General features: G+C 52.0%; 1 protein-coding gene across 1 annotated transcript in view; it reads right to left on the bottom strand.

The window, feature by feature from the left end:
• Positions 1-9,032: 9,032 nt before the first annotated feature.
• The window catches only part of CTNNBL1 (catenin beta like 1), a 141,320-nt gene continuing 140,220 nt past the window's right edge, over positions 9,033-10,132 (bottom strand). Inside the window, exon 16 of the mRNA XM_011366593.1 lies at positions 9,033-9,235. Coding sequence (XP_011364895.1) covers positions 9,147-9,235 — 89 coding nt within the window. The 3' untranslated portion in view covers positions 9,033-9,146. The remainder of the gene's footprint in view (positions 9,236-10,132) is intronic.

Below are 10,132 nucleotides of genomic sequence, written 5' to 3'. Positions count from 1 at the left end.
GAACATCCAAAGTTCTCGTCGTGGCTAACATTCCCTGTATGGTCTGGTCGCTGCCCATCTCTGCAAACTCATCTCTTCCCACTCTCCTCCTCGTTCATATTCCACATCTGGCTGTTCCTTGAATATGTCAATCACACTCCTGCCCCAGGGCCTTTGCACTCGCTATTTCCTCTGCCTGGACTATTATTCCCAACTTCCCCTGGCAGCTGCATTGCTCCTCGATCCTGTCTCAAGTCCATCATTATCATCTCAGGAAGGCCTTCTGGGCCATTCAGACCAGAAGAGCCATCCTTCCTTCCAGTCACTCTTTTATTTTCTTTCTAGCTCCTACTGCCCTTTCGAACTGTCTTGCTGGTTTATCTTTTGCTCGTTTGCTTCTGTCTCCCCTGCTTGGAAGGAGCAAGGCAGGGAGCATTTGGCTTCTCTGCTCCCACAGTCCAGCACAGGGCCTGACACATGGGAAGTGCTCAGGAAATATTTACTGAAGGAATGTCGTGGGAGCGCCTACTGGGTGGCATGCCCTGCGCTGGGTGCTGCAATGGAGAGATGATGGAACGCAGCTCATAGGGCAGATGGGGAGGAGCAGACTCAGGAAAGGCTCACTGGGGGCCTAGCAAAGCAAGGGCTGGGGTGCAAGAGGATCTAGGGTCCTCAGAGCAATGGGCAGAGTGCATGAGGTTCTTGGGGTCCTGTGCTTGTCACGCTCCAGCTGATGGGGGGTCGTCTCAGTCTCTGTCTCCCCCACAAGGCTGGACACTCCTTGAGGGTGGGACTTGTGCTCCTGCTTCCCAGAGAGTGCAGAGTCGGCCCCCTCACCCTGATCCCCACTTCTCCCAGCTAGTCCTGAGCATTGAGTAGAATCGGCAGGGGGCAGAAACCGGAAGGGGGGCAAGTTGAGAGAAGGAAGGTGTGGCCGAAGCCATGGAGGGTGGGCATCAGTAAGGGCAGGGCTGTAAGCAGTGGCTCAGGGTCACCAGGGCACTTAGGTTCAACGCCCCAGCCTCCTAGAGAGCACCTGCCGTGCTGCTTCCTCTTTGCCCCTAAAGGGCCAGGCTTGGGTGTTTGTGGATTGGCGGACTGATGCTCATGGGTTTGTTCACTCATTCCAGAAGGTGTAGGTGAAGATGAATCAGCTCGCAGTCTAGTGGAGAAAGTGAACAAGGAAACACAATGAAGATGAGGATATTGGTAGTGATGACAGGACCGTTGACCAGGACTTTACAGTTGGTCAGGTAGTTTCTGTGCATCAGCCTATTGCAGGTCTAGCTGAGAAAACAGACTCAGGGAGGTGAAGTGACTCACCCAGGGGCACACAGCTGGGGGTCAGCAGGGTGGGATTGAACCCATGCAGCCTGTCTCCAGCATCCATGCCCCGCGCTCACTGTCCACGTGGGTCCATGAGGTCAGCCTGCTGAAGCTTCGTTTGTGTACCTTTTAATCTTCCTGATTACAGAGAGACTTTTGCTCGTAGCTGCTACAAGCAGGAGCCTGTCCTCAGACCTTGTTCTCAGGAGAACTGGAGTGAGGTAGGGAGAGAAGGCAGCTGGTCCAGGCTGTGTCCTGTCATGGCCCACTTAATGAGCTTAACTGATAACCATGGGCTCAGGCAGGTTGCCAGCCAGGCCTGTCCACTTGGCCAACCTATCTTCCTGGCCTTACACCCACTGGCTGAGGGAGCGTGGCAGTGGGGCCAAGGGAAGGGCCTGAGAATCCTGTTATTTGAGTGCTGGCACCCATGCCAGCATCAGTGACATAGCTGTGTGACCTTGGGCAAATTCCTTGATCTCTCTATGCTGCCTTTTCTTCTTTGTAAAGTAGAGGTAAGTCTGGCAACCTTAGAAGATGCTACAGGGATGCAGCAAGGTGCTGGGGACGGTGGCCTTCAGTTCAGAAACTGCCTCACTCATGATAGGCACTCAGTGAATTTTCCATCCCAGTCCTTCAAAGGACTTTGATGATTTATACGCTCAAGAAAAAGAATCCCAGCCTCACCACACTTGACTAAACCAGAAAAAGACCTCTGCAGTAGGCTGAAGACCTGGACTCCCTCTGACCTTGTCACTAACTGCTGGGGTGACTGGGGTCCTAGTTCTCTGAACTGGGCCTCGGAGTTCTCGTTGGCATAATGGATGGTAGCAGTCCCCACATCCGAGGAACGTGGGGGAGGATTCAATGAGATGGCGCATGTCAAGTGCCTAGTCCAGAGCCAGACATTTAGTTGGTGCTAAACGATGTAGCCAACACTGTGGTGGTTTCTGAGGGCTGGATCTGCTGATCTTATATGACCTTAGGACAGTCACCTACTTGCCTGTGACCTCTGCTTTCTCATTTGTAAAACTGGGTGACTCAAATGCGTGTTCTCTCCCAGCTCTGCTTGTTCTAGGAATACAGCAGTGTTCGTTGCTGCTTCCTCTGAAACCCATCTAATCTGCATTCAGTGGGAAGGGGGTGAACGTGGGGGCAGAAGTTGTTGTGCCCACTTTCCGGCAAAGGAGTGCGAGGCCCCTGGCTGCAAGTGGCAAGCCACGTCTCCCTGCCCACGTTGCTCGCTGTTCTCTTGCCTTTTCAAGTTTTGGGGTGGGGCAGGAAGGACAGAATTTCCTGGGTCCCAGGAAGGCCTGGGAAGAAGGGCCTGGGTCTGGATTCTCCTGGGACTGGAGTGGCGTCCGACCGTCCGCTCAGAGTGGAGGCAGGGCCTGAGGGTGGGTGGGCGGGCAGGTTTATTGCAGCCATTCCTCTCCCCCTGCAGCGCCTGCTTCTAATGAAATTTTACGGCAGGTGGAAATGATACGACTCTGCCAGCCCTAAAAGCACTTCTATTTATTCATTAAAGATATTTATATACTGAGCAGCTCTCTCTACAAGCCCCACCCGACTCCTGCGGAACTCGTGACATTGTTCCCAGCCCTCAGTGCTAGGGGAACCTGGGGCAGGGTCCCCTACCCGCATCATGACCCGTTGGCTGTGCCTCAACCAGTCCCCATGTCTCTAGCCTGCTCCCCGCTCCTGGTCCAAATCACTTGTATCTCCACCAGCGTCTCTTCCCAGGACAAGTAAGTACATCTTTGGTCTCCTGCTGCCATACTGCTCTCCACTGTGTTGAAGAGTCAAAGGGATCTTTACGAAATCAGATCACATCCCTTCGGTGCTCCAATCTCCTCCACGCCCTCAAGGCCCTGCAAGATCTGGCCCTTGCCCACCTCTCTGGCTTTGTCCCTCACCGATCCCCGTCTCACTCTTGGGCCCAGCCACGGTGGCTATTTTTTTGGCTTTTTGCTGGGGAATGATGGTGTTCTCTCTCTGCCTCAGGATCTGTGCACCTGTGCCTCTGCTTAGAAGCCCCCAGCTCTTTGGGCTTCCCTGCTCCTTGACATCATTCAGAGCTTTCTTAGCTCAAAGGTACCTCATCATAGAGGACTTCCCAGACCGCCTATCCTCAGCTTGTTCCCCTGTGACCTCGTCTCCATCACTCTGCACGTTGTTTGCTCCTTTACAATACTTGATAATCATTCTATGTATTTTTTGTCTTTCAGTCGGTTCCACGAGGATGTGAGCTCTTTGAGGGCAGGAACGATGTCTATTTTGTTCCCCACACAGCCTATGGTGGGTGTTCAATAAGTGATAGGAGTGGAAGCAAATGATTAGCTGGGTACCATGAACTGGTCACAGGTACCGGTCTGTGTGAGATTCCGCAGGCTGGCTCCCCAAAGACCCTCTCATTCAGTTCTTGATTGAAGAAGAGCAGGGATTTTGAGAGGGTGAGGGGCATGTCACATCTCACAGAGGCTGTGCTGGCGGCTCTGGTTTCCTATCGCTGTCTGCTCCTGGGTATGTCCTGGGTGGGCTGGCTTGCTGAGGCCCAGGAGCTGGAGCCAGGCTGGAGCCTTCCTCGGCTGTGGCCAGAGCCCTCCCACCAACCCTCCTGCTGCCTTAGAGGTGGTGGCCTTGCTCCTCGCTTAGCTATTTTCAGTCTCTCTGGGCCTGGGCACGTCCTGGACGACGCTGCGAGGCCAGATCTTGATTTAGGGGTCAGAATTGCATCCTCATGTTTCTCCAGTGGAACCTCTTTCCTCATCATTTGGAGGTTGAAAGAGCCTGGGCGAAACAGAGAAAACTTGTCCTACAACGAGCTCTGTGACTCTGGACAAACGTGACTCCCAAGCTCCCATAAAGCATAGGAAATCAACATGCATACCATTCCGTCAGTGTCCGCCATAACCAGGAGTTCATTCGCCCCCTGCCTTGCTGATCTCAGGGTAGTTGGGGCATCCAGTGAGGTAAATAAGATCCCCAGGTCCTCAAAGGCTCTGTGATTTCTCATGTCCCCATCCTCCTGCCTGTGTAGTTCCCTCTGCCTTGAATGACTTTCCATCTCTTGTTTTTTGAGACTTACGGCCAGTCTAAGGCCCCTGTGAAAGTCACTCAAGATACAGTTAGGATGCAGGGCCTTCTCTCTCCCAACCCCTCCTGCAGGTTAGGGGGCTCCTGTCCCCCAGCCTTTGCTCACCTCTCTTGAAACCCATTATTGCTCTCTTGTGACTCCATCTGGCTACCGTAGGAAGTTCAAACCTCATTTCAATCTGGGGTGCATGTCCTCAGTGCCTTGCATGGGGCCTGGCACAGAGTAGGTGCTCAGCCAGCGTTTCCTGGGAGATGACTGGAAGGAGGCAATGACGTATAACATGGAGTGAGGAGCACAGAGTGGGGAGGTGGTGGGTGAGGACCGGCAGAGATGGGGTGGACAGGGTAAGGTAGGCAAGCATGCTTGAGTGGCAGAGCAGCCAGGGCCACAGCCATGTGACAGCCCATCCCCAGCCAGGAAATCCCAAGGCCCACACACAGGTATTGAGCCCACTGCCCAGAGAGCAAGGAACAAGGGCCCCTCAGAGCCAGTGTGGGCTTCTGTCACGAGGCTGGCCAATGGTAGCTCCTCTGGAACTTCCTGCACAGCTCTGCCAAAAGCTTCTGCTTCCAGCATGTTCTATACTGATAGGGTGGATCCCCAACCCCTACCACCCACTCCAGCCTAACCCCTACCACCCGCTTCAGCCTCACCCGAGCTCCTTCTCTACCAGTCAGTTGGGAGATGATGTGACTCAGGTCAGGAGTGGGGGCTCTGGAACCATTTGCTTATGTTCCCCTCCCAGCTCTGTCCATTTGTAAGCCACTGACCCTCTCATCTGTGAAATGGGGTCGATGATGAAAGTACCTACACCTCAGAAATGAAGGTTAAATGAGCTAATTTGAGTAAAGTACTTAGCTCATAGGAAGAGCTCAATGAGTATTAGCTAATATGGCACACACTCAATAAATTCACTCTCCTAAAACACTAAATGACTTCACTCATAAGAGCAACGCAAACTAGGACGACAAACAGGATACACAGCTCCCAGATCAGAGGCGGAGAGGAAGTTGGCTAACACTGTGCTGGGGAGGGTGTGGGGTGGCATTCACATACACTGTCGCTGTAAGGAGGGCAATGTGACAGTATATACACAATGAAATATGCACATTCTTCCTGACTTAGCAATTCTACTTGGGAATTTAAACTCACACATGTGTGAAATGACGTTCTATACAAGGATGTTCACTGCAGCACCGTAATAGCCGAAGATTGGAGATAACGTAAATGTCCATTAATGCGATTAACTAAATTATGGTACAGCTCTGCAACAGAGCCCAGCTATTAAAGGGGTGGGGTGGGGGCTGTTCGGTAGATGTGGAGTGAAAAGCAAGGTGCAGAACAGAGAACATGATACACTCCTAGTTGTGTTAAATATATTTTTACTCATTTGAAAACACCTAAGACTATTTCTAAAAGGATATTCCAGCCAATTAGCAGAGGTTGGTTCTGGGGAGGTTCGCTGGGTGGCCAGGAGATGCGGCTGGCAGGGAGATTTACGCACTGTACACCCTTCTGTACCTTCTGAGGTTTATGCTAAGGGCATTGCTACCTAATCAAGAGAGAGGTGAGTGGAGGAGAGCTCACCATTTCCTCGGCTCAGAAAATGAAGGCCCACTGCTGCGATCCCAACCACTTCCCACGTGTACCACGGAGCAAGACAGATTGAAAAATGTGGCTCCGCTTTTACCTCTACTGTTGGGTAAGCAAATCTAATCAAGGAGTTTTTGCCTTTAGGAAAGCAAGTCTCGTCTCCCTGTTGACACTAAATTGGCAATGGCAGAAGATGCCACCTGGGCACTGGGGCTACTGTGGGGGTGACTGAAGGATGCCTTCGAGCTTTCCTGACAATGCATTCCCCACCCCCACCCCCCAAATAAAGGACGCTGCCTGCATGCAAATCTCTCTAAATTAGACAAGGCCCATCTTGCCACTGCTGAATTCAGGCGGCTTGTCCACCACACATGAAGCAGCAAGCTGCGAAGGAAGAGGAAAATGAAATCCTCACTTCTTTCGTGAAGGAATTCTGGCTAGTATTGCTTACAGGGTATTTTATCGCTATGTTTGGGTAGGAGAAGGAATATTGCCCTGCTGGGATGCAATGCCCGGGGTACCACTCAGCTATGGACATGAGGATGGACAGGAAGGGGCTTTTGGTGAAGAGGAGAGCTTGGGAACTCCAAGAGTGGCAGACACAGAAGTCAAGTTCAGAACCACAGGGCAAGCGCGGCCTTTACTGGAAGCCCAAGAAATCCTCCGTGAGAGGTGGGGCCGAGCCTGTCAGCAGACTGAAAGAGGTGGGACCACAGCCTGGGAGCCCACAGGTTAATGAGATCTTTACCTTGTTCTTAAAAGCTTTTCTTAGCCTTATGTGGTGGGTTGTTACAATTAGAAATCAGAGGTTAAAGATTTCTCCTCAGCCCATCTCCTTGGTCTCCCAACCTCTGGAACTGTAAAATCTCTTCTGAATCCTGAGGAATTATACCTCACATCCCCGCCAAACCTTCCCGTCACAAAACTGATAGAAAAGGGGCCACTTCCTCATTTGTAAAGTGAAGGTGTGAGTTCAAACTTGCTTTTAGCAGAGGGACTTTTGGGCCAAAACAAACAAACAAACAAACAAATCTTAGGAGGCACCCGGATATATGAAGCAGGGCAAAATGGAGTGACTGTAGTTGAAGTGCTTGGAGCCTTACCCACCTTCTCTTCCATGTTGGCTTCTGATGCCCTTCGGGGAAGCCAGAAGCATCAATAGAACACAGCTGGAGGCCTGCTGGACGGGACTCTGGATGGATAGTCAGGTGAAAGTGGCTGCCTCCAGGGACTGGGAGGCCTTGGGGGTGCAAGACTGTGTACCATTTTGTTAAATTCTGTACCAAGTGCAAGCATTATCTGGTTAAAAACAAACAAAATTTAAAAAGAAAACAAAGCTGAGGGACAAATGATCTCTAAAGTACCCACCTTAGTTCAAAACGTCTATGATTCTATAGGTTATATGTAGACATGCTTTATTCTTTGTGAATTCATTAAGCCACATCTCCACAGTGGAACAGATTGAAGCGTAATGTCAGTCCGTGATCCGTGATTGCCTTTTGGACAGAGGCAGCTCGGCAGAGGAGAGAGCTCAGACCATGAAGTCACCCAGACCTTGCTTTGAATGTAGATTCTGCTGCTTATTGGCCATAGGACCTCACACAAGTCCCTTACCCTCTTGAGATCTGTTCTCGGCTTCAGTAAATTGGGGATAATGATGCCAGAAGGGCTGTTACACAGGTTAGAAAGTGTGGATGGAAAGCAAGTAGCACATAGCAGGTATTCAATACACGGTAGCTATTAGTTACAGAAAACTGAAATAAAATAACTGTATCCAAAATGTGACTGCACGGCAGTCCTGATTCTGTAATAGGCCCTGTAACACACTCCCGCCACCTCTGCTGGAGCGTTTACCTCACGGTGAAGATGAGTAACTGTCCGTCTTCCCACCAGCTGGACCCAAACACCAGGAAGGCAGGGCTGTCTTAGTCACTGTCCTATCGCCAGCCTGCCATCTTCTTCAGAGTCCTCTAGGCGGCTGTGTGAAGCCCTGTACCTCTGTAGTTCAATGAAGAGCAAGAGCTGCTGCTGCCTGACAGGGTCAGCGACGGGCACAGCAAAGGGTCTGTGCCTATTCGCTGACCCCGGGCTAAACATTTCATTTTGAGGAAATGCAGCGTTTCTAAATCAGCTGTTCTTCCGCCACCTCACTCACGAGGACTCTGTTCTTTGTGACAGATTAAAAACACACCAAGGGACCATGGACTTGTGTCAAGGAGACCAATTCCCTCACGACCTATGTAAAATGGGTGAAATTGCAATTCTTCTGAAGCCATAGAGGTGTAAAGGAAGGACAAAGAGATCGGCATTCATAATGCACCTACTGTGTGCTCCTCGCTGTGCCGCACGCTGAAACGAGTGATCTCAGCCTCGTGAGCTCCAAGTGGGTATTAGTCCCCCACTCGGCAGATGAAGGCAGTGGGGTTCAGGAAGATGAAGTCACTTCTCCCCACTGCCGCAGCTGGTAAGCAGCGCAGCTGGGATGTGGACCCACGGCCGGTCTGCTCTATAGCCTGGCTCTCATCCTGACACAGGGGACCCACCTGGGAGCTTAAAAAAGTAATAGCGCCTGGGCCGCCCCTGAGATCTCGATGTCATCATCCTGGGGTGGGGCCCAACACTGTTGCATTTTTAAGTCCCCTTTCCTCTCAGAGTGGTTCTGATGGGCAGTCGGGGTTCAGGACGCTGCTCTGAGGTCTGCGCTCTCGGTGGCCGGCCTCAGGGCCATGGGCGCCTCCTCAGGGTGCTTCTGCTTGACCCACATGCCTCGTGTTACACATCTGGGCTCTCTGTCAGGGCCAGAAACCCCAGAGAGGTCACTAGTCCATGCCTTCCCCTCTCCCGGTTACAGCCTCACCACAGACAATACCACCAGCGGAGCCACAGTGGCTCGCTTTATCACGTCGAGCTTGTTTCGTCACTGGCAGAGTGAGGCCAACCACCAACCTTCCTCAGTTGTGTCCCAGGACAGCTACTATGAATGTGTGGGTAAGGGCTAGAGGGTACTACTTTGCTACAAAGAAAGCCAGCCCAGGAATAAAAAAAAAAATCAGCTTTAATTTGTGCGAAAGTCACATTCCTCTGTGTAAAATCCGTGTGCGGGCGGGAGGCCCAGAGAGAGGGGAGTCCACGCTGCGCAGGGCGGGGGCCTCTAGAAGTTCTCCAGCAAGCCCAGGATGCGCTTCTGCTCGCTCTCCCGGAACTCTGGGCTCCGGCCGTCCCCGATGTTCTCTGCGTATTCTGGGGAGACAAAAACGGGGTTAGGTGTGAATCCGAGGCGTGAGACCCTTTGTGGCTGGGTCACTTCATACCTTGCATTTGAGGCCCTCAGTGAAAAGGGCGAACCCACCTTCCCAAGCTCACATTCCTCTCCCAGCCACACTCTTTATTCACTCATGCATTCACTTCACACACAAGCAGTGGGTGCCTGCTGTGGGCGGGCATTGTTCCAGACCAGCAGTGCCCAGGGCCTGGGCCCGGACCAGCAGCAGCAGCAGCAGCAGCAGCATCAGCATCAGCATCAGCATCACGCAGGAACTTCTTAGAAACGCAGTTTTTGGGGTCTGCCCAAACCTACTTACTAGGACACCCTGAGCACTGGGCCCAGCAGGCAGTCAGAACGAGGCCTCCAGATAATGAATGCTGATGCATGTTCAAGTGTGAGAACCACTATTAGAGGCAATGGGAATAAAGTCCATGATCAAAGGTCATGAAATTCTCTGCTCTTGTGGAACCCACTTTTTAGCGGGGGAAACAAAACCAAAAGTAAATAAAATATACAGGGTGGCTGTCAGAAGTCCTCACGAAGACAGACAGATTTGATTAAAGATCTGAAGGCAATGAGTGTGGAGTATCTGGGAGCGAGTGGCAGAGGGACAACCAGTGTAGGGGGCAGAGCACAGATTGTGTGGGGACCGTGGGCCACGGTAAGGACTTCTCCATCACAGGCCTGACCTCCAGATCATCCTCTACTGGTCCTCTCTGCCGTCTGACTGGGAGCTTCACTAAGGTAGGGGCTCGGCCTGACTTTCAGCTAAATTCCCAGCAGAGCCTGGCCGAGAGCCAACTATCAGTCTGGCGCGTGAATAAACAGAGTAGCTGATTAGGATGACTGCTGCACATCTGCCCCCGGCTCCC

This window comes from Pteropus vampyrus, unplaced genomic scaffold (assembly GCF_000151845.1).
Source record: "Pteropus vampyrus isolate Shadow unplaced genomic scaffold, Pvam_2.0 Scaffold125, whole genome shotgun sequence".
Lineage (NCBI taxonomy): Eukaryota > Metazoa > Chordata > Mammalia > Chiroptera > Pteropodidae > Pteropus > Pteropus vampyrus.
This window is presented reverse-complemented; position numbering and strand designations above follow the sequence as displayed.